The sequence below is a fragment of the Camelus ferus genome, chromosome 4, assembly GCF_009834535.1.
Source record: "Camelus ferus isolate YT-003-E chromosome 4, BCGSAC_Cfer_1.0, whole genome shotgun sequence".
NCBI lineage: Eukaryota > Metazoa > Chordata > Mammalia > Artiodactyla > Camelidae > Camelus > Camelus ferus.
The window spans coordinates 66,474,644-66,499,922 of NC_045699.1; the positions used below are offsets into that span (position 1 = coordinate 66,474,644).

The 25,279-nt window shown below is 38.2% G+C and overlaps 1 protein-coding gene across 10 annotated transcripts in view; it reads right to left on the bottom strand.

Moving 5' to 3' along the window:
• MAPKAP1 (MAPK associated protein 1) overlaps positions 1–25,279 on the bottom strand; it is a 208,856-nt gene that overhangs the window by 111,211 nt on the left and 72,366 nt on the right. For 9 of the 10 annotated variants that reach the window (XM_032478440.1, XM_032478441.1, XM_032478438.1 and 6 more), the window contains one exon: positions 3,811–3,983. In XM_032478440.1, coding sequence (XP_032334331.1) covers positions 3,811–3,983 — 173 coding nt within the window. Of the gene's footprint in view, positions 1–3,810; positions 3,984–6,592; positions 6,613–25,279 lie in introns of those variants that run through there. The other variant, XM_032478442.1, reaches the window with a different exon arrangement.

Consider the following 25,279-nt stretch of genomic DNA (forward strand, 5'->3'; position numbering starts at 1 on the left):
CCTGGCAGCTTTTGGACTGGGAAGGAAGTAAGGTTCTTTTGTAGAACAAAAATTTTTAATTTTGATGAAGTCCTATTTATTTTTTTTTCTATTATGGATTATGCTTTTAGTGTCATGTATAAGAACTCTTCATCTAGCCCTCGGTCCCAAAGATTTTTTTCCTTTGTTTTCTTCTAAAAGTTCTATAGTTTTACATTTTACATTTAAGCTGCAATTCATTTTGAGTTAATTTTATACAAGGGATGTGGTTTAAGCTGCAGCTGATTTTTTTGGCTTATGGATGTCCAATTGTCCCAGCACTCATTCACTGAAAAAGCTATCATTCTTCTATTTAATTTGTATGTGCTTTTAATATAAAGACTCATTCTTATCTGTGTTCAATTCTGGAAATCCTCCAGCATTATCTCTTCAAATATTGTTTCTTTGCTATTCTCCTATTCTTTGCTTCACACATGAGAGGCTTTCTAACTTTCCCCCATGTTTCTTACCTTTTTCATCTTTCATTCATTGTATCTCTTTGTATCTTTGTGTTACATCCTGGGGTGAATTCATTAGTCCTATCTTTCAATTCATTTTCTCTTTAACTGTGCCCTGTCTAGAGCTGATCTCATATACTTTTTTTTTTAACTTTCATAACTGCATTTTATATTTCCAGTACTTTTAATTGGTCTTCTAAATCCACCTCTTTGTTGTTGTTGCTGTTGTTGAGTAAAAGTCGATTTACTGAGAGAGATACATACTCTATAGACAGAGTGCTGGCCATCTTAGAAGGCCAGAGAGGCCATGAGGCATGGGGGTGGGTGTTTAGTTTAAAGTAAAAATAGGTACACACTCCATAGATGAAGTGCAGGCCTTCTCAAAAGGCAAGAAAAAGGCCTAAACCTACCTCTTGGATTCTTACCTGTTTGGTTTTGTTTCACAATTTCCTAGAAGTTTACCATGGATGGTATTCTTTCATCACTTTGATGAAGTTAAACATATTTATTTGAAATTAATTTTCAGGTCACTTTTTTATATTTTGTTAAATGTGACTTCTCCAGATTACTGTCTTTCTTTCTTAGTACCACTTATACTGGTTTGCTTTGGAATTTTAATTTGCTAGCTTTTCTTGAATAGGACTGCTTTCTCTCGTTTTCTCTCTCGCTCTCTTCCTCTCTCACCCCTCCCTGTCTAATGCTTTTATAGATATTGCCACTGTCTTCCATCCTTGTTGGTGCAGAGGCCTCCAGTCTAGAACCAGGTCTTACGCTGGTAGTTCAGGGTTCCGATCGTTTGGTAACACTGGGACACTTGGGATATCATAAACCCAGTCACAGCATGGTCAGGTCCTGGTCACACAGCTATCTCTATTCCCCTGCAACTCCAGAAACACAATTTTAAGTGAGCCACAGACCCAGGAAGCTTTGTTCAATTTCTTTTCACAGGCAGGACAATCCTACCCTAGCTCCCAGTTTCCAGCAGTGAGAATTCCTCTGGTCCCCATCTAGGCATGAAGTCCTTTGGTCTCCACCCTCAAGCAGTGTTTCCCACTCTTTTTTGATATCATGGCATACCTAGAAAATAACAGTATGTGTATAGCACATAGGTAGAGGGATCAGACTGTTCACTACCCAGAAATGATAGCTGGAGGCTCTGGCCACCTTCAGGCTCTGCCTAGTTGCCCTGAAGCCTGAGGAAAATTAGTGTCTCACATACTGGTAAACTCATTTATAGCATGTTTTTTGGGAAGTAATACCCTAAAAAAATTGAGTCCCAGCACACTCTACCTATTTCTGCACTTGGCTGTGTTTCTAGTCCACAGGATGTTTATCTTGTTATTAAAGTATGTCAATAACATATTTCATTTATCATTACTAGGTATTTGGAGCAGAATATAGAATTTAAAGCATGAAATTAAAAGGCCATCATAACCAGAAATCCACGCTTTTCCCTCTGTTTAGAGCACCCTCCTCTCAACCTTTCTACATTACTTTTCCCTACTCCTCCTCCAGTTTTCAGTTTATTTACTCACTTTTTTACTTCATTATTTAAAAAAAAATTTTGGTGGGGGGGTTAATTAGGTATTTATTTACTTACATGGAGGTACTAAGGATTGAACCCAGGACCTTGTACATGCTAAGCACGTGCTCTACCACTGAGCTATACTCTCCCCACTCTAGTTTTCAGTTCAGGTGTCACTTAAGGTTGCTTTTCATGATTCCACTCTCACTACCAAATACAGGGTCAGATTTTTCTCATGATTTTACATGCTATTGCATTGTATTATTATTGCCTATTTACCTTAGACAATAAGCTCCTTAAAGGCATCAATGCCTTTTTCACTTCTGTATTTCCAGATTTAGCAAAGTGCCTGCACTAAGTACAGTCTTAATAAACATTTTAGTATCACCTATAATAGAGTTCCATGATAGAGAATATTATATAATAGTGAAGAGTGGGATTCTCGAGTCAGAAATTCCTGGGTTTAAATACCAGTTCTATCACCTACTGTGTGATTTAGGAAAGCTACTTAGCCTCTCTACACTTTAGCTTCCTCATCTGTAAATGTAAGACACAGTTGAACTCCTGTCTCTATTGCTTACTCTTTTTGTAACTCTGGGCAAGTTCCTCTCCCTCTCCTGATTTTAGTTCCTGCAATAAGCAATGTTTTAAGGATTAACTCAGACAACATATATAAAGTCACTAGCGCTGTGACTCTCTTTCCTGCTTCTATGTCATTCTGAAAAGGGAAAACACCATAGCTCAGCCTTGAGCATAGCTGCAGGCTTGACCCTTTTCTGAACCTAGGTGGTATCTTGGTTGAAAAGGCTTTCTATTGCCATAGGAGCAATAAGGATTATCTTTATATGCACAATTTATTCAGGCAAAGTGGAGGGCAATGTCAATGAGAACTTGAGAATAAAGTACAAATTTAATGCACCTAAAGGACAAAACAAACAAACAAACCCGATAGCAGACTGGACCATTCTAACTCTGAAAATGTGAGAAGAGAACGTCTCCATGAGAATACATTTCCAAAATGAAGGCATCCACTACATTTTTCTGTATCCCAAACCCTAATGCTGGGAAGAGCACATAAAACTGGGAAAGGATGCCTGTCAGATAAGGAATTTAAGTATGGGAAAACCAATACAGCAAAGCACTTTAAAGTTCAAGTTATGATGTACATGCTGAGACTCTACTTTCAAGCACTGTATTTTTAATATAATTGTTTAATGAGTAATAGAGCCTAGTGACTGAGAGAAAACTTGAGCCACTAACTGACAACAAAGAAAACTGTAAATCAGACCAAAAGGAAATAATGCAAATATCTTGGATTATTGTCTAAGGTAAACAGATAAAATAGACCAGGAATCAAATTCTGACTCTGTCATCTTCCACTGGTATAAACTTCAGCAAATAACAACTCTCTGATCCTAAGTTTCCTTCTCTGCAAAATGAGGATCATAATGTCCCCTCACCGGGAGCGGGAGAATTAAGTGAGAAATCAGGTGTGAAGTGCCCAGCACTGCACCCAACTCTTGGTAGGTGCTCAACAAACATTAGTTCCCTCCCACTACCTCCCATGCCTCTTTTATCAGCAAGCACCATAAAAGGGGTTCACAAACTTATCAGTCTATTTTGGAGGCAGATTTCTCTGAGGTAAGGCTGAGACACACAGGCCCAAGATCTGGGAAGCGACCTGACCTGGATCAATGCAGACGTCTGGTTCCCAGGCCAATGCCTAGAGAGACTGACTGGGCCCAGAATGCAGCACGGGTGGCCAGGAGACAACCAGAAACTAGAGCAGCCAAAAAGAGGGAGGATTACTTGAGCTTCGGCTCCCGTCCTTCGCTTGTGTACTGCCAACAGATGAGCCCAATCAGATCCTGCACCCTGGCGCTGGCCATTGTCACCACCGTCATTGGCAGCAGTCTGTCCTGGCTTGAGTGCAGGGGGAGGTAGACATCGATCTTCTTGGTTGCTGTTGTGCCTACATGACCCTGTGGACAGAGCACATGCATGAGGGTAAAGCACATAGTTATGGTCATACAGACCCTGCGGGGTGAAACGACTGCTCTCCAGGGCCTGTGTGAAACACAGTCATTTCTCATCTTTTCTGTACAGACCTGCTTCTGAGCCTGGGATGGTCCCAAAGCAAAATACTGGCTAGTTTTTAGGGGTTTTTTTCCCCTTTAATTTTCATTTTCTAATGGTCTAATGGATCCAGCTCTACCAGCAGTAGGGTAAATGAACACTACAACTAAAATGAACAAATTAGAGTGGTGAGCAGACTTGGTGTTTGGTGTTAGGAGACTTGCTTTGCTATTTATTCTGTGTGACCTTGGACAAGTCACCATTAGTCCTTGGCACCAGCTGCCCTCCCTGAAAATTGCCATATTACTCCTTGAGACCTCAGGATAAGCTGCATGGGAAGCTGCCACACTCTCTGAGGAAGCATTTAGCAGCACTGGAATCAAGGGCTTGTAGTCTCAGAGACTATGGCCGGGGCTGGGGGCTGGGGGGCTAATTCCATTACACAGTGCAACTGTTTACTTGTCATCTGAACCGAAGTTCAAGGGTGCCTGGTCTTATTATTGCCCTAACCACTCTGATGCCCACACCCCACCACTCCCCCACTCCTACCTCTCCTCCCTCCCAAACCTTCCGCTCCCTTCTAGAACGCCTGCACTAATCAGCAAACATTTTTAGGAACCTCTTTTTCAGGAACATTCCCTCCACCTCTTTGCCTTAATTGAAACCTGCTGGTAATAAGGATACTACTTCTTCTGCTGTCCAGAAGACTATTTTTCTTTGCTCTTTTTAATCCCCAAATCCTTAAGGCCAGGAGGTGGAGTAGGTATTCTTGTCCCTGCTACTTCCAAACTATTGCTTTTCCTTTCTTACAAAAATCCTTGTTCCTTTGAGACACAAGCCATCCAACTACACCATCTTCTCCCCCTCCTTTTTTGTTTCTGTTACCCACCAACCTTTGGTCATTCTCCCTCCTTACTGAAGGCTTGAACTCTTAACTCATGGTCTTCCTTCCCACACCAACTCCCATCATCATTCTTAGCAGTTTCATCTAAAAGAACAATCTGTCCAAACCCAAGTGTCTCAAACCCTAGACCATGTCATCCCCAATGCCTTTTCATCTACTTTGCCTCAAATCACTCATTGCAGTGGGTACATCAGAGATCTGTACCAACTCCAAACTTCAAACTACAACATCTATTCACTGAATATACTTTGATATACTTCTGCCTCATCTGTTCAAGTTGTCCCTCAAATTATCCCACCTACAATCTCCTGACTCACCCCCCTTTAATTATCTATCAGTCACCCTTATTTTCCAACAACACCCACCAGATTACATGATCTGTCATTATAATTATTCCTTTGCAAATACAGTTTTAATACTCTCTTTCTCCACTGGACACAATGGGCAGGATACCAATCCTCTATGAACCAACCCTCTGCATTCCCCAGCTAAACATCACTGGAGAAAAATCACATAAGTATACAGATTGATTTTACTTTAAATTCACGATGATAAAAACCTCAGACAGACACTCAACATTGTATAGCAAGCCTATTCTATCTTATGATCCAATCTGCACCCCACCCAAGACCACTACTGCACACCTGCTTCTCTCCTCAAACTTCCCATGGACACCTCCCGCCCCACCGACCTTCAGCTCCTGTCCTTCCCTCATGCACTGCCAACAGATGAAAGACACGGTGGACCCTTGAACAGAACAGGTGTGAACTGTGTGGGTCCACTTACACAGACTTTTTTCACTGAATAAGGACTATAGTCCTACACAATCCATGGTTGGCTGAATCTGTGGATACCAAACCGAAGCATCAAATTTGATCATATTACACCCCTGTTTAAATTCCTTCACTGAGTTGTTCCCATGATACTTTGAATAAAATCCAAATTCTACACAGTGCCCAACAAAGTACTGCGTGGTCTGACCCTTGCCTACCTCTCCAACATCATCTACTGCCACTCCCCTGTCTGCTAATCATGCTTTAGCTGCACCGGCCTCTAGAAGTGCCCTGACTGTCTGTGTACCTTGCTTGTCTCTTCCACTTTTAAGGCCATAGCAAGGGCTAGTCACCGTATCTTGAAGGCTCTTTCTCATGATCTTTGCATCTTCTAACGTGCGGCCTTGGGCAGGTTACTTAATCTCTCTGTTCTTCCATTTCCTCACAGGTAAAATGATAATGATGGGATACCCTATCAATCGGAAAACTCTTGTTAAGATTATTATTACTGTTATTCAAGGCTCAGCTCATATGACACCACCTCAGAAATTTTCACTGATAATCCTATGGAAAGAAGACCCTTCTATTGGTATTCTCTCACATATATCCTGTTCATTTCCTTCACAGCACTTAATTTGATATTATATATTTACGTATGTGCATCTTCAGCGTCTGCCTTCCCCACCAGCCTCTGAGCTTCCATGAGGGCAGCTACAATAATGTCTGCTTTGTCTGCTGCTCTATACACAATGGCTAGCACTGTGCCTGGTGCACAGAAGACTCTCCAAAAAAATCTGTTGAGCTGCAGAATGAATGTGTGAATGACTCAAATGCCTACCAGGACACATGGTAGGAACTCAATAAATGAAGTTTCTTCCATCCATTCCACTTGCCCTTCCTCTATGGGTCTGTTTCCTGGAAGTAGATAGAGGTAGAGGGACTTGAGCAATCAAGTGGTTCCATCTTTAACACTACAATTCTACCATTCTAAGGTGAAAAAAAAATCAGAACTAGGGTAAGAAAATACATAAAAATCAGTTAAAAAAAACATTTTTAGAGAAATTCCACTTCTCATATAACCCAGCATCTAATGTTAGATTCACTGATTTTTATTTTTACTGAATCTTATCTCTGTGTTATAAAGCAAATAATATAAAAGTAATTCTCCTGCATAACACTGTCTCTCTGAAGCACACATCCAAACCCATGTATGTTCTTCAGCTTGCAAATAATAATGCCAAGGACTGGCAAAGATGTCTCTAAACATCAAGTGTTTTGATCTTGTCAAGCAGTCAAAGGGTTAAAATCAAATCAGTGGCAATCTTTCTGGAGTGGGTTTATGGGCCTCTTATCACTCTCTTTTCAACCTCATTTTCAGGACCCTCCCCCAGTCACATGTCATTGCTCCCCCTTCTTATTTTGGTTTATTCCTCCTCCTCCTTCTGAATAACTGGAGCTTTAGAGACTAAAGAAAGCACAGCATCCCAAAATACAAAGATTCAATGAGATGACAAATATGGACGTGCTTCACAAACTACAAAGTGCTTTAGAAATGCAGAGCAGTATGCTAGAAAGGGCCTTTTAAGTTTTAAAATCAGATTCACTGCTATTACAGTCTATTACAAGGTCACATGAGGCCAAAGATGGATGCTGTAAGAGCCCTAACAATAATGCTAATTATTATAACAAAAGTTAGCATTTATTTAGCGTTAACTGTTAGAAAAACTCTGCCAAATGTTTGCCTAAACTATCTCATTTAATTCTCACAATCACTATATGAGGTAGGGTGCTATCATCACCCTCATAATACAGATGAGAAAACTAAGGCTTATAAGGCAACAGTCATCTGCTCAAGATCCCATAACCAACGCAAAGAGCCGGGACTCAAATTCAAATCTGTCTGACTGCAAAGCCTCTACTTTAAACATCAACAGTTTCTTTCACTGAAGTTATTCTAAATGTAATCAATTCACACTAAGGCTTGAAAATCATCTCCCCCTCCTTCTCACAAACACACCAGAAGCACTCCCTAAAGCAGTCTCCTACGGAAGGAGCTGGCTCCGAGGAGCTGCCCAAGGAGAACCATTAAGATTGAGACTCCAGAGAACTTTGCCATTGTCAGCTGACTGCAGGGACTCACCATTGTTTAGGAAATTAAAGCTGATAGTTATGTGAATCCCTTTAACCCTCTTTATTTCATAGTGAAATAGCAAGTGTGGGGAAAACTGTGAGAATAAATATGGCAGATACTTATTAAATGAATGAAGCACTTTATCTTTTTAATCCTCTAATTCCATCTTGAGGCACTGATGACGGGGAAAAGTGCCTTGCACAAATCCCGAAATTATATATTTTTTAATAAGGAGCCTCTTCTGAAAAAAACACAAGGTGGTGGCAGTTAGCTCTATCTAATAGTCCCTGTGTTGCAATATTTAGAGGGAATCTTCTAAAACATAAAACAATCCATCAACATAATAGAAAGTAATTAACTTATGAAAAAAAATAAGGTGACCAAAGAATTAAAAGTATTCATCACACATCAAGGCAAGCAATATTCCAAAGACTTAACATCTAACTGTTAAAAAGCAACTAGCAATAAACAAAGATCGTATCATACAGTTTGCTGCATGGCAATTTATGTGTTCCACAACACAGAAGTGGGGAAATGGAGGCATAATTAGAGCACAAGGAAAGGGTCACCATAGAGATAGAGAATCTTTCTCAGTCACTAATGCATTCAACAAATATCCACTGAAACACCATAGTGGGCTCTGAAGACAAAGGTAAGACAGTGCAAACCTTCAACAAATTCACGGTTTGCTGAAGGTCTATGTTGGATAATGTGATAAAAGCTTAAAGAGGGAAGGTACAAGATATCATGAGGGCTCAGAAGAAACTCAGACTAAAGGAGGTTGGCAAAGGTCCCTTAGATAAAAAAAACTTACTCTTCCATCCAACAGAACCATTAACCCAAGGAAAAGATGCTTATTGTATTTAAATACCTTCTATACCAATACACCTAAAAAAGTGAATATGAGTTCTGAGACATGGGATTAAGAGTGATTTTAATTTTAATTTTTTTTATATTTTTCTAAATTTTCTATAATGAGTAAGCTCTCCTTTCATAGTTGGAAACAAAATAGTAAATATTATAATTAAGCAAAGGAGATAAAAAGAACTACTGCACAGAATTTAAGAGTTTTAGGTAAGAGAAAAAGAGGACCAGCTTTGAAAACGTAGCCTATGTTAAGGCACCCAGCAAAATTTATTAAGGACACACTATGGGCCAGGTGCTGTGACAGGCTGTTGGGAAAAAATAAGTTGAAAATATAACTCAGACACCTTTCTATGGCAGGTTAAGTAATTTTATCAAGGAAAATAAAAAGTAATAAACCTACATTGAGCTGACAAATTTGGAGTTGAACAACTCTCTCAAGAGCAGCCCTTAAATCAGAAAATGTCCCTAATTCAGGTTTTAGCCAAAAAGAAAAGTATTTCCTAAAGAAAACTATTCCTCAACACAAATGCAATTGATGAAGACCAACTAGACTCGAGTTCATACCACACAGCCCATCCATGATGTGACGACTCTGCAAATGCTGCCAAAATCTCACACTCCACGTGTCCAAGATCTATTTTCTCCTTCAACCTATGTCTCATTTTATATTTGATCTGTTAAGGCTTTCAGCCACCTGGTCTGTCACTAAAGCTAAGAACCTTAACTCCTCTTTCTGTCTCATCTACATCCAAATGTCTGTCAAATATCTCTCAAATCTTTCTCCTCACTGCCACTGCCCTAGTTCAAGCTTCATCATTCTCTCAGCAAGACCACCGAAGCAGTCTCCCAACTATCTCTCTCTCTAAAATCTCTCCTCTCTCCAAACCTATATCTCCTTACTGCTATCAATGTGATTTTTCTCAAATCACTGACCATGCCAATTACCAGTTCAGAAATACATGATGGCTCTCTCCAGTGTTAGCATTCTAACTCTAGTGTGGCAGTTAATACCCTTCACAACCTGGTCCCAATGTATCATTACTACAGTATACTGATGAGAGGTTAAAGAGTACGGATTTGTGGTCAGCTAGATCCAGGTTTGAATCTAGGCTTTGCCACCCCCTTAGCTGCTACACGACCTTACACATTGGGCAGGTAACTTACTTCTCAGAACCTCCATTTCCTTACTTAGGAAAGCAAATAAAATGTATGTAAAATGCCTTACACATAGTCACTAATCAAGAAGTGTACCTGTTCTTCTTTCCTCTAATTCAAAAGTCTCCTTTTCCCAGAAGGTAGAAGTCCAAATGAATTCCCTGTTCCCTGTCCCCTAGCAACCTGATTTGCATAGCCTTCTGGTTTCACTTTTTTCTGTACCTACCCTTACCACCACCTTCCCCACCCTCTCATGTAACTGTGAATTATATAAAGGGGAAAACTCTCCCTCACCTACTTTGTATTCTCCTAGGGCACAGGATATAGCAGGGGTGTGGTGTCAGCTTACTGAATTGAATTGAAAGAGCCCCTCAGACCATCACCAAACCTACCACCAGTCTCCTAGCCCAGGTGAACTGGCTGCACCTCTCCTGCTTCCCAAGTTCTGTTCTTCAGGGGGCCTCTTTCTTTTCTAAAACATGGCTGACACACAGCAGTTATTTACACATATTGATGGAATGAATGATTAATATTCATTTAACATATGATTTTTAAACACCTGCATTATAGCATATAGAGGTATTATCATCAGCCTATTCCCCTGTTGTTAAATGGACGTTGTTTCTAATATTTCACTGTTACGAATAATATTCTTAGAATCATTTCTTACATGTTTGTGCACATATTCCAAGGAGTAGATTATTGGGCCAAAGAATACGAATGCTTTGCAGATTGTGACAGATACTGCAGAAACTCACTCTTTTGAAAAATGCTTTTATGCCAATCATGAAATATCAGGATTATGAACCATAGGTCACGCAATTAGTAATTAGCTCATAAAATGTAAAAACTTAAAAATTTAAAATAACTTCTATGTGTAGGATGTGAATAGGTACAGAATTGAAATATACAGTTTGAACATGATGATGAATTAAAATATCACATCTATACCAGATTCTTTCCTATCTGATTCTATTAATTAAAATAATTTACAATTTGCTGCTTATCATAAAGTTAGTTTCAAAATTATGTACCTGTTAGTTTCCAAAATAGGGAAAACAGGAAGAACAAAAGATGGTACTTAGTTCAAATTAATCTTGAATTAAGAAACACCCATATGAAGTGAGTTAGCTGAATTAAGCCTTAAGGACAGAAGTTCAGTTAGCAGCACTACTTAAATCAAGGTCTGTCAATAATAAATTGAATATCAGATCTCAAAACTGTGGCTAAGTTTTCAATTTCTCTGTAAAGGGAAAGAACAGAGTAAGAATAGACAGCTTGGCTTCTGCAATTAAAGAGACAAAAAGCAGGCAACATTATTCCATTAGTCACAACTGCACAAGCAGATCATTATATGCAATTTTAATGTAGAAATAAATATATCAGTGTATCCAGACAATGTAATGATGTAAATTGATAAAAAGGGTTATTTGTAGCCTTCAAAAGTTAAAACTCTCTTAAAGGAATGGCTGTAGTTCTATTCTACTAGTAACTTCTTCCCCAACTCCTTCAATAAGGACCAAAGGATATATTCTACCAATGGCCTAGTCTTTAAGAGCATGATATCCAGACTTGGTACACAGGTCTCAAATTATTACTACTTTGATGATGATTAAGGGACTTAGAGAAATGGCCTAATTCTGGTCTTACTGACTAAATGAAGAGGGATCTATATGGAGAGGGAAAAAACCCCAAACACCAGACCATAGCAATTTGCTCTTAATAAATGTTGGCTTTATGGGCTCAGGGAAAGAACTCACTTTTTTTTTTTCAAGTCAGTACCCCCTCTCCTTTTGGACTTTTAAAAAAAATTAAAGTATAGTCAGTTTACAATGTGTCAATTTCTGGTGTACAATATAATTTTTTAGTCATACACATACACACATGTATTTGTTTTCATATTCTTTTTCATCACAGGTTACTACAAGAACTCACTTTTTTACATTCAAAATGGTGGCACTGAACTTATGAATAGATTTTGTATAAAATTCTATGATATATCCATTCAGCTAGGGACCTGGTTTTGTAGTACTATCTGAACCCTCAATAAATCTGGAATGCTTAAAGGCTATTAAATTAACATTTCCCTGATCTGGCACCTGTAGTCAAGTTAATTTGTCAAAAACATTCCTACAGTTTGTCGCTGGACACTATTTTCTGACAAGTTAAGTTTAAAATAAAATTGACAAAATCTCATTAATTTCCTCTGAATCACCAAACTCAGTTCCATTAAGCTTTTATTATTAAGAACGTCAACTGTCAGTCTTTCTTTAACAAGGTCAAGTTCTGATCTGGGTACCTCCAGGATCCTTATTCTATTAATAGGAGGTGGCGAGGCAGAGCAGTGTGGTGGTCAAAAGCATAAATCATGGAATCAGAAAGACCTGGGTTCAGTTCTCAGCAGTGCCACTTAATGTGTGTCCTTGGACAATTTTACTTAACCTCTCTAGGTCACAATTTCTACACTGAAATCCTGTTATTATAAAAGTACCTCTTCATGGAGTTGGTGAAGGGATTCAATGAGATTATGCATGTAAAAAGCACTTATCACTGAGCCCAGTCCACAGTAAATGCTCAAGAAATGTTGGCTATTTATTAGGTTGCCTTCTTCCCCACTACTTTAACATTCATAGACTTTAAAAAAAAAAAAAAGGCTTTATTGCCATTCATAGACTTTCAAAACTGCAAGAAATTTTAAGGGTCATTCCCACTAAAATGTTTTCATGAAATGGCTGTCCTACAACCTCCCCTGAACATCTCCCACTGATGAGGTCGCTGCCACTTCCTGAAGTACACCCTTTGCTTCAGTCTTTAGGCAGTTTTGATGGCTAAAATGTGTTTCTTTTCATTGAGGTACACTTTCTCTGCAGATTTTACCCACTGATCTTAGTTCTAGCCCTCAGGAAGCCAGAACAAATCCACCTCCACTTCCACAGACACTCCTCATATATATGAGGAATTTCAACAAAATAACTTAGTAACTAAACACCATGGGCTAAGCCAGACTATAACCCTTTTAAGAGTACAATACAGTACAGAAAATGTCATTTCTATTAGTTTTTCTTAGGCTAATGATCTTCTCAAATTTTCTTTCTATACAACTTCAGTAAATATAAATGTACAGTCCTGGACCTACAACAGGAAAGGGGTTGTTGCTTTCAGTAAGTTTTCTTTCTTTAAAATAAATCCTCCATATTTTGATGCTGACAGTCTTTTCCTTCTTTTGGAAAAAAAAAATGCCTAGAGCTATTGGTTTAAACAATCTAATTGTTATCAAGTGAAGTTTGAGTAACAGCCTTGGATAATTCTTTTTTCCAAGATATCAACTAGAAAGATCAGCAATCATTCATGTTCAAATACAGGTAAGAAATTTTTACCAAATTGGGGGGAAGGGGAAGGGCAGTGAGGAACGAAGAGAAAAAAAAAAGAAAGCCTACACTCACTGTAGAAGGAATAACAATCATTTTCTCATCTTAAATTCAGAAAGCAGTTCCTGAAACTGTCAGTTTTCACTATCATGGATTCTGTTTGCTAAGGATCTCTTTGCATAGTCTACAGAACTGGTCTGGACCCTGGCCCTACCAGCCTTGAGCTAGCTGTGCAACTTTGGGTAAGCCCATAACCTCTCTGAATGTCAATTTCCTCAGCCATGAAACACAGATAAGACCATCTACATCAAAAGAATGGTAGAGCGTACAAAGTAAAAATAAAGCATATTAAAAAGTTCTGTGAACTGCAGACTGTTATACAAATTCAATTATTCCTTATTATTCCAACTTAAGGAATTGCTCAGAGCAGGCAGAGCTTCAACAAAAAGTCTCTTCAAAAAAAGTTGACGAGCAGAGGCAACTGGGAAATGTCTCTACTGCAATCATTAAGAGAGAAAAGCCATAGCATTCTCTTCTCATTCAGCCACAGGATGGTTACAGCATGTACCAGGAGGAGCTCTCACACAAGTACAATCCAGCCATCTTAAAGCATAATGGGATGTAAAGTGTCCATTTTGAATTTTCATAGCCATTGTGGGATTCTTTAGATCATTAATGTTACACAGCACTTTGCATTTAATTATACAAACAATGGCTTCTATAATGATGATAATATCAGGGAAAGGCAATTTGCATGAACTAAGCCCCATCACCTAGGGTAAGTTTAGGGACCTCTTCATTATTAAATCATTTATATAATAAAATCAATATGCTTTAAAAGTAAAAATAGGTTTTTTAAAACCATAAAGAAGAGTTACATGCTTTAAACTCTATCAATTATCATAATATAATGAATCTTTTTAAGATTTAATATTAACTTTTAAAATTAAAACTCAATGGAGAATGTATACTTGGTTCCATTACTAGATGATGTATCTCTAGAAAAGGTTACAGTACAGCCATTATCCTCCTCCTAAATTATATGTAAAATTTGGTACAACCCTCCGACTACCCCCAAGGACAATTTAACTCCAGAGATGGTGAACTATTTGAAGAATATAAAATTGTGTAAATATTGTAGAAAGTAACTCAGGTGCATCTATCATATTCACTTCTTGCAGGGTTTCAGTTGGTTAAGTGTTTCAAAAATTTTAAATGTCAACATACATCGTAAAAACTATATTATGTCCTTAATTTTGAACAGTATTTTTAAAACCCACAAATTTCTATACAGTAGTAGGTTCATGACTGTTTTATCACTTTAAGACTCAATGTTCCTTAATGATATAATTCAAAATTTTCACTGAATCATTATTTAGTAAGTCATAAAAACCTCTTAAAATTAATCTTTCATGCACATCTAGCTTAACTAAAGTTAGAATTTAATTAGATGGTCTTGGCACAAATGGGCTTACTACTTTATTTGCTCAATCAGTGTATGTCTCTTCAGTAATTATAATTAATTCAAGTCCCTGACGCACCTTCTAGCAAACAATGTAAAGACATCAGACAAAATGGAAATAAATAGCTTTACATTTCTCCAATTACGACACTCACTTTCATCCTCAAAATGCACATGTGAAATAACTGGGATATGTGTTATTCCGTACAGGAAAAGGCCAAAGAATCTACACCTCTGGTGACAAAGAAAGATGCTTGTCTGCAGCAGAAAATACATTATTATTATTATTATTTTTGCATTATGACAATGATACAACTGCAAAGAGCTAACTGAGAAAGTTTGCGTTTAACAGTTTGCAAGTGCATGTTGAAATATAAACAACAGCAGGAAAAAGAACTGAATTATTATTTACTTAGAATAACACTTTCTCTTGGGAAGAATCACTTCTAACTACACACAAAATTTACAACTGAGAAGAATCCAAAAGGTCTGACTCTCAGGACTTTATCCCATGTCTCCTAGATACAGTGAAAGGAAAAGTAGCAAGTGGCAGAAAACTGTTTTTAAAACTGAAGGGACAACAGCATCCACTGGTTAAAACTGTCAGCACTGAGAACTTTAAAAAACAAATGCTTCCTGCTGCTTGTCACATTATTCAGTTAGGTAATCAGTCTAGGAGTACAAAAGAGAGCTAGCCAGCTACAGAGCTGACAGCCTCAGTGGAGGTGAGCCCAGGCATGAGAGCACACGGCTCTGCACGCAGCCCTTTGTGCTGGCACCTCAGCTCCCCGCAACTGGCAGGTCACAACTGCTGGCTGCCATTTATGGGGCACTACCAGGGGCCAAGTACTTCTCATGCATTATCTCACTTAATATGCCCAACAGTCCTATGAGGATTGCTCACTCTCTTTTAAAGCGGACAAATGAAAGGCTCATTAAGGAGGTTGCTCCAAATCCTGACTCAACTGGGAGTGGGGATGAAGGCGGTAGGAAATCAAGATTCGAACCCAGGTCTGTTCAATTCTATAAACTCTACCCTCTTGGTGAATCTCAGTCCTGAAGAACTCCAGGGTAGGTCTGAATATCTAGGAAAGGTCACAAAGGTTGTTGACTCATGCTGCAGCCACTGTTTCAGAACTGGGGGTCCCAGTCAGAGTCAGAACATCATTCTGGCTGAGACTCACAGGGAAGGTCTAAGCTACTCCTCTCCTGCAGCCTGGCCCTTCACTTCACACACCTGCAGTTCTGCAGGGACTGTGGGTACCGGGGAGGGACACTGGGGTAACTGCTTCCAGGAGCATTACCTCTCGTGTACAGGAAGAAGGCAGAAACTGTTTCATATTTCCTTGCTGTTGGGCACATAGGAGGGGCTCAATAAATCCTCACTGACTGTTCACTAGCTCTCTGAAGAATAGGCAGAACTCTCTGCTTCAGTTCTCAAAAAGCAGTGGTCAAGCACCAACCCATGGGCCCCAGAGAATCCTTACTCTTGGGTGAAGAGTCTCATCAGTAATTGTGAGGTATATCTGTTACTAAATGTGGCTACCCAGGTGGTAGTATCCAAATGTGCTTTGATAATGACAAAGGAAGAAAATAACAATGTGGTCCTTGGAGAGATGGGCAAGCTGCGTACAACATCAACACAGCATCAAGCTCCAGCAAAAGCAAAAGGTCTGATGAGACAAAGGCCCATCTCAGGCTGCAATTCTCTGCGGAAACAGGCAGCCCAAGACCTGCTCACTTGCAGGAACTGACAAGTCACTCGGGTACCTGGGTCTCCCGGGTTTCTCCTCAGCCCTGCCCCCACCCCTCCCTCAGCCGGTGTTATTTCCCTCCAGTTCCTCGTGAGTCTTCGTCAGTCCAATCTCCTCCGAGGCCCTAACTAAACCAGACACAGGGAGAATCGGGATTTTATCTTATTAAAATAGATATGGCTAATTTGTCTTTTCAAATTCATTTTAAATTAAATTGGATTTCCTCGGAAGGCTGCTAGGTCAGTTCCCCTGCTGCGAATGCAGGACAAAGGTTAATTGCACGCCCTTCACCAGCTCTTCTACTCTCCTGGGCAGGCTCTGATAACCTGCCCCCGAGAGGTGGGGAAGGCTTTGGTTTATTGGGCGATAATGTTGCCATTACAGCCATTTACCATTACGCCAAGAAACATTTTTTTTTTTTTTTTACCTAAATAACAAGGTATGATAGCAACAACAAGAATGAAATGTAACAACATTATCAATTGATGGGTAGGTATTCTAAAATGCAAAAACCCAAAGAATAAGACCTAACCTATTTGCTTCCCTAAAAGGCCCCAATAGATGCAAATGTACACACCCTCCTGGAGAAAACTGCTTTCTGGTTCCACTGTAAAATTCCATTAACATTTTCACTTAATTTATCTCATTTAAACTGTCTATGTTCATGAAAGTTTAACCCAGTAATTCCCTGTTATACAAAGCATAACAAAGTATGAATATTTAAATACAATGTAAATAAAACACTTTATCAATTATATTTTTGTATTCTAAATTAGTGACTTCACTTAGCATGTCTGCCTTGCACAGCACCACACTATTTTTCAATTAAAGGTCCAGATGTTTCAAAGGCTCCAGTAGGCAACAGCAGTTATGAGAAATGCTTTATCTGCATTGTAATCATCACCACCACATCAGCTCCAAGCTGCATTAACATACTCATGTTTTATTCCTGCTCCCCTTCTAACAGAGCAGGTAATTATACAACACAGCCGAGAAACACAATCCTAAGAGCTGGACAATTTCCTTACAAGCATCCACCTGAGCAACACATTTTCAGACATGATCTTAAAATTTTGGGTGACTGCTTAGCAGGAATACTGATCATTCAGAATAATTTTTTTTTGTTGTTTAAAGAAAAACAGTGAATCACAGCCATAACAAACTTAGCTTCAAATACTACTAAAATGCAAGATGGTCTGCACATACACACATTTATGTGTACTGATATCAACTAGATGTTTGTATCTGTAAAAACCACTATCATTTGTTACAATCTAAGCCATTTCTTCTCATTTTTAATCCCAGTGTCATCTCTTGAGTCAATTCTACCTTTACTCTTACTACTCAAAAATGACAATTCACCTGAGTTGAGAGTGAGCAAGTGCAGCAAGTATCCCTGTGCTCATTAAAAAAAAAAAAAAATGCAAGAGCAGAACAAAATGTAATCCTGACAGCTGCAACAAAAATACTATTATATGTATTACTTAATTAAATGACTCTCTCACCCCAAAATAGAAAAGAATAACCTATAAGAGATACTGCTATGCTTAGTAAACATAGTATAATTTAATGGGAAAATACAGTTCCTCATTGTTAAGAGAATCTCTAACAAAATTGACTTAAATTATAATTAAAAAAATTATTCTACAAACATTTTTATATTTTGAAATACTGTAAAAGGAGGTGTCCTAATGAAGATGCTATTCAAAAGACAAATGCCTTTACAAATATTAAAATCTCACACAGGTCAAATCCTCGCAGGTTACACTTCAGCATCTGAAAGCAGACAGCTTCCATTCCTTCCTCAAGGAACCTTAGGTGGAACATTTTTAATACATCACCATGTCACTTTTTAATGTGCCCCAATCTATTAACCACATGGCAAACTAACAGGGATTTTTAAAATATGGGTTTTATGGCTTTGTGCTGGTGATTAATTAAATAAATAGCCACTGTTTCACAAATCATCCCTCTAATTAGTCTAAAACAGACACTTTGCATTCACTGGTGTTACTGCCATCTGAAGCTCACAGAAGGGCAGAAGTGGTGCGGTACGGCCATGTCTCTGCACTTTGGAGCCCACTGTCGCAGGCGCCACGGCTGGCATCCCACCCTGCCACCCAGAGGCAGAGGTGCCATCTTCGCAGGTGCTGCAGTCAGCTGGAATTTGATTCCAGCTGCTCGGAAAAGATGTTCTCCTTAATTATTCTCTCTCACCCTAAAGGACACAATGGAATAACAAAGGAATAAAGTGCAACCTCCAGCTGCAAACAGAAGAGATTTCACTAACACAATTCATGGAGTGAATAAGAAAGTTGACTCTAGTTACCTAGTTTAGGAATAAGTAGTGTGCTTGGTCAAACAGGCTTTCCTTGGAACTCAAACATGTTATGTCTTATGATTTTAAACTCAGATATTAAGCAATTACTTCCAGCTCCTATTATTTAAAAGACTCCATTCAAAGTCTCAGAAGGTCATTCTTTTTGAAACCAATAGGAATTCAATCTAACTTGTTTTAGTAGCATATTTTAAAAGATGGTAATTCCTCTGAAAGCAAATTAAACTTAGAGATAATTTTTAGTGCCAGAAAAAAAAAATCAAATGGGAATACCTCAAGAATCCAATTTCCTTCAGGAAATAAATTAGTTTCCTAATCTTGCTATTTAAACTCTATTAGGAAAGGAAGGAAGGAAGGAGAGAGAGGGAGGGAGGGAGGGAAAAAGGAAAAGAAAGGGAACCGGGAGAGGGAAAGGAAAGGGTTAAAAGGAAAAGGAGTGGGAAAAGAAAGGAAAGAATGAGAAATTCAGTAGGGATAACACACCAAAGTATGCTACAGATTATTCTGTAGAAAAGGTGATCCTCATTTCTCTTCTATGAACCTAAGAATGGGAGGAGGAAATAGGATGTTACAGAAAAGACCTGGACCCTGAAGTAAGACAGACTAAAGGGTCCTGTGCTCTCAGCTAAATCACATAATCCCATTTAGCCTCAATTTCCTTCCATCCTGTAAAGAATTTTAGCCCCTACTCTCTGTAATTGTAGTGACACTGAGACATCGTAGATAAAGCACCTAGCACATCCCCTGCACAGAACAGATGCTCAATAAATGGTGGTGATGATGATGGCAATGAGAAATGGGCTGAGGGCAGAGCCCAGGTGACTGCAGCCAACACTGCAGATGCTATGTTTCAAATGCGAAAAAGGGGGACAAAAGCACAAAACGTACATGAACACAGAACACTATGCTCACTGCACTGAAGAAAACCCAAATCACTGGCAACTAAGAAAAAATGGTGTAGTTTCTCTAACTTTCATCTTTACTGGGCACAGAGATGGGGAAGTGGTATCTCTGAGACTGCTCATGTGGCAGAAATTGGAAGGAAAATGAATGAACTTTGGATTCAACAGACCTGGGTTTGAAATCTGGCTTCTCTACTTACTAGTTGTGTAAACTCAGGCAACTCTCTTCACCTCTCTAAGCCTTAGTTTGGTTTCCCACCCCCAAATGGGGGGAATAGTATGGACTGTATAAGGAATTTAGGAAGAATGAATAAAACAGCACAGTAGGCTGTCTGGCATACATTAGACATTCAAATAGCTTCTATTACATTAAGTCAGATCACACGAAATTGCTGATATTCAATCATTTATGGCCCACAAAACTTGCAATTCTCTATGACTTTACCTAACATTACAGTGATTGAGACAATAAGTAGCATGAACTGGAAAAACAACAGAAGACTCTCAAAAACAGAATGAATTATAATCCTATCACTATAGGAGGACAACCAAGATATAAAAGGTGTTTTTTGCGACTGGCTCATAATTCCAACAATATGGCAGCTAGTATGTATTAAACACTAACTATAGGTCAAATATTAGCCCATATATTTGACATCCATAATATCAGTTTTTGTAATCCCAAAACAATGAAATGAGATAGTCAACTATTCTCCCCGTTTTGATGAGATGGAAGCTTGGAGAAATGAAGTAACGTGCCCAGGGTCACACAGCTGGTGAAGTCAGGAGCTGTCTAACTCCAGAGCCTGAATTCTTATTCATTACTTGTTTTGTTTTTAATAAAACTGTATGGGTGAGCAAAGGACTGGAATAGACATTTCTCCAAAAATACATACACATGGCCAATAAGCACATGAAAAGATGCTCAACATCACTAATCAGTAGGGAAATACAAATCAAAACTACACTGAGATACCCACACTCATCAGAATGGCTACCATAAAAAAAAAAAAAAACCAGGAAACAGCAAGTGTTGGTGGCGATATGGAGAAACTGGAAAACTTGTACGCTGTTGGTGAAAATGTAAACTGGTACAGCCACTGTGGAAAACAGCATGGAAGCTCCTGAAAAATCTAAAACCTAGAATTACCAAATGATCCAGCAGTTTCTTTTCTGGGTATACACCTAAAAGAAGGGAAAGCGGGGTCTTGAAGAAATATCTGTACACTCATGTTACAGCAGTGTAATTTACAATAGCTAATAATGAAGGCAATCCATGAGTGCACCGATGCATGAAGCAAAATGTGGCAAACATTTACAATGGGATGTTATTCAGCTCCAAAAAGCAAGGAAATTCTGCAATATGCTACAACACAAATGAAACTTGAGGATATTTATGCTAAGTGAAATAAGCCAGACACAAAAAAGACAAATACTGTATGATTCTACTTTCATAAGATACTTAGAGCAGTCAAATTCATAGAGACTGACAATAGAATGGTGGTTGCCAGGGACTGGGGGGAAGGAAGAATGGGGAGTTATTGTTTAATGGGTATAAAGTTTTAGTTTTACAAGATGAAAAGCATTATCGAGACACATAGTAGTAATGGTTATATAATATTATGAATGTATTTAATACCACTGAACTGCACACTTGAAAGCGGTTAGGATGGTTAAAAAAATAAAACAAAACGAACAGTGTATGGGGACAAGAAGCAAGTAATTTACAAATCATTTTCTGGGCCTTCCAAGATGGACATGCCAGTGGGCAAGCAAGTACCAGTAGTGAGAGTATTCCACACCAGCACCTGCAGTGACTGGGATGATGATGCATTCAGAGTCCCACTGCAACCATGGCATTCCAGGATACTTCTCCCATGTCACAGTGTTATTTAAAGTAGAAAAAAATCAGACATGCTTCAAACTTTCCAGGAAAAATCCTAAAGTTGTAATCAAATAACTGCTGTGCTCCCATTATGTTATAGTCAAGTCTTTTGCTATGTGACAAAGGCAGCAAAGCTTTTTGTTTGTTCATTTATCTATTTATGTATACCTCTCTTACTTCCTGAATTCTTTGATGTAAACAGTGAACAAGTCATCACAGAAAGGGAAATGGCACTGACAGTGGATGCTATAAATCCAATACCTTTAAAAAAAGAATTCAAGTCAAGAAAACCCCTAAAATGCTATGCTTTCAAAGCCAGAATTCTAAAAGCAATCACACTTGCATTTAAGGCTTCTTGGAGCTGCCTCTGTGGCACCAAAATCCACCAAAGATAAAGAAGATGTTTTTGCTAAGTTGGGAAAGTGGAGACATCAGCATTTCTGCCTTCAAACCATTATTTCTACTCTCCAGACAGCACCTGATAAAGCATCTGGAGTGTTGTCTTCTGCGCAGCCACTGTTCTTCCAAAGCCTGTGCTCAGGGGTTTCCCTGGGGTTTCTCTTCCGACAATTGCAGCAGAGACTCTGAGAGGAGTCTAAACGAGCTGCCTTAACCTTCTCGTAAACTGATATTTCCATAGAGGATTAAGACAAACGTTTCAAATAAGCCAATTTCCTTTACTAAAAAACCAAAGTGACAATAGTAGTACCAAGAGAAATATACAATGAATGAATAAGACACACTTTTCCTGTCTTTGGGTATGCAAAAAAATAGATCAAAAGGGTAGATGGAAGTGGGCTACACAATTCCCTCTTATTTCTGATGTTCCACAGTGGAACCTAATGAAAAAGTTATACAAGAATTAGACTGAGTCATACCAAGGGGAGGAGGAAAAAGTCTAACAGCTTCACACTATGTAATACGTGCTGATGCCGCATGGTATATGTATTTCTAAAGTCCTGTAGATCACAAATTTTCTATTCAGAAGAATGCAACTGTGTCTCTTTTTAAACGAGTTATACGTCCAGAACTCTGGGGATACCAAATGGTTACTTGTTGATGGTGGGAATGAAAACCCCTAACTACCCTTGAGATCCCTGTAGAAGAGAACAAGCTTCCTTCTCCTAAAGTACCCCAGGCAGCCTCCTTGGGTCAAAAGAAGTGAGAGCTCCCTTCGACCTAAAGCTGTAGGGATGTATAACTAATTGAACAGAATATGAAAGAAAAAGCCAGAATGGAGAATATCCTTAAGAAATTCTGCTCTTGGAAAGCTGGGGGGAGCCAGAGGGGCTCCTTGGCTTTGGTCACCCACCAAGCTTGCTGCTTTCCTCATCTTCTAACCTTGCAGTGCCTTCCTTGTCTTTCTCTTCATAGTTGTGTCTCCCACACACCCATGTGAGCTGTTTCACATTTAACACTCTGTTTTAGCACCCTGAATACTTCTGGAAAGAGAATAACAAAAATTAAAAAGAGCTAACATTTACTCTGAGTCAGGCACTAGGCCAAGATCTCTATGTATATTATTTCCTTTGATCCTCAAATCTGCCCTCACTCTATTTTACAGATAAATAAACTGCTAAGAAGTTAAAGACATTGTTAAAGATCACATAGCTAATGAGAGAACTCAGGTGGAAACCTAGGTCTGCCTGACTCAAAAGACTGTGATTCCTTCCAAAACCAATATATTTTAAAAGTTTTTTGGGTTTTTTTTGGTGAGGGGCTTGTGTTATATTTTGAATCAACATTTTCATGAAATCAAGAAATATGATATATTTATATATAAATTATCTCTTTATCTTTCTCTTCCTTCCCTAATATGTATTATTTTCATAGCATTTAAGATAACATAATAAAAAAATTTACTGAAGGATCAACCATCTAAAAGAAAACAACTAGGGGGAAGGTAATAGCTCAGTGGTAGAGCACCTGCTGAGCATGCATGAGGTCCTGGGTTCAATTCCCAGTACATCCATTTGAAAAAAAAAAAAAATCTTAAAAAACCCCCACTCATTCAGACTCACAGACTTAGTAAACAATCTTATGGTTACCAGGGAAAGTGGGTGGGAAGGGATAACTTTGGGAGTTTGAGATTTACAAATGTTAGCCACTGTATATAAAAACAGATTTTTTAAAAAAGTTTCTTTTGTATAGCACAGGGAACTATGTTCAATATCTTATAATAACCTTTAATGGAAAAAAATGAAAATGAATATATATATATGTATATGCATGACTGGGACATTGTGCTGTACACCAGAGATAGATACAGTGTAACTGACTGCACTTCAATTAAAAAAAAAAAACTAAAGATTTTGATAAATACATAAAATATAAAAACATTTATTTTAATTGAGGGGCTGGCAAGTGTTTAAGGAATTCACAAAGGCCCAAAAATTTAAGTGAAAAGAGAAACCCAGAAAGGAAGATAGAACACAATTTTTGCCTTAATGATGGTATTTGCCACACAAGGTGATATTAAATGTCTACTTTTTTGGTTAGCCAGATACACAGGATAACCCATCCATAATCAATAATAAAGTTATATATAAAGACCTGTATGTGAGAGTAAATTAGAATTAAGGCCTGGAAAAATGCCTGTCCAAAGAAAAACTATTTCCGTATTTTCTCTTGAGACTTTATAATCACAATCCAATATTCACATTCATCTAAGATTTTCATACCAAATTCACATTACCTAATGGACTAGAAAGACTCAAACCAAGAATTTAAAGTTGTTCTGGGCTGGCTGTGCTCCCAAGTACCAAGGAGAAGCAAACAAACCCTCTCAGGAGGAATCAAATACGACTCAAATAATTCCAACAGACAAAATTGCAAGAAATAAGCTGTCACAGTCTCAAATCATAAAACACAGAAGCATAATATAAAAGACCCACAAAGACTAGAGTTAACAGAATGATCAGCAACAGAATATAAAATAAATGGTTAAAGAAAAAATTTAAAATATTAAAAGTATGTGTAAGAACAAGAGACTATAAAATATTATCCAAGATGTGATCTGATATTATGGCTGAGTAAGAGAATGTCACTATTCTCACGAGATGCAAGCTCAAGTATTTAAGAGTGATTGGCAATTCTGAAATGGCTAAATAAAACATAATGAAAGCAAATACAGAAAAATGTTAACAATTAATGAACATAAATGGTAGGTAGAAGGGTGTTCACTGAACTATTATTACTAAGAAAATTAGTATTAAATGTTTCATAGTAAGTTTTTTAAATTACCAGATCTTTAGAAGATCAAAATGAGGCTTCTATAAATGCAAAATACAATGACTAAAATTGTAAATGTATGGGTCCACAACTGAAGAAAAAATATGAACTAGAAGACAGAGTTGAAGAAATTACCTAGAATGCAACCCAAAGAGACACAGAGATAGAAACTATAAATAAGTTAAGAGATATGGAGGATAAAGTAGCATATTCCAATACATATAACTAGAATTTCAGAAAAGGAAGGAAAAATAAATGGTATAGAGGCAACATTTGAAAAGAGAGTGGCTGAGAATTTCCAGAACTGTTGAAAGATACTACTCTACAGATTCAGAAAGCCCAATAAAACCCAAACAGAAAAGAGGAGAAAGAAATTCTATATTTCAGAACATAATGAAACCACATATTTACCAGGAAAATACTAACTAAGTG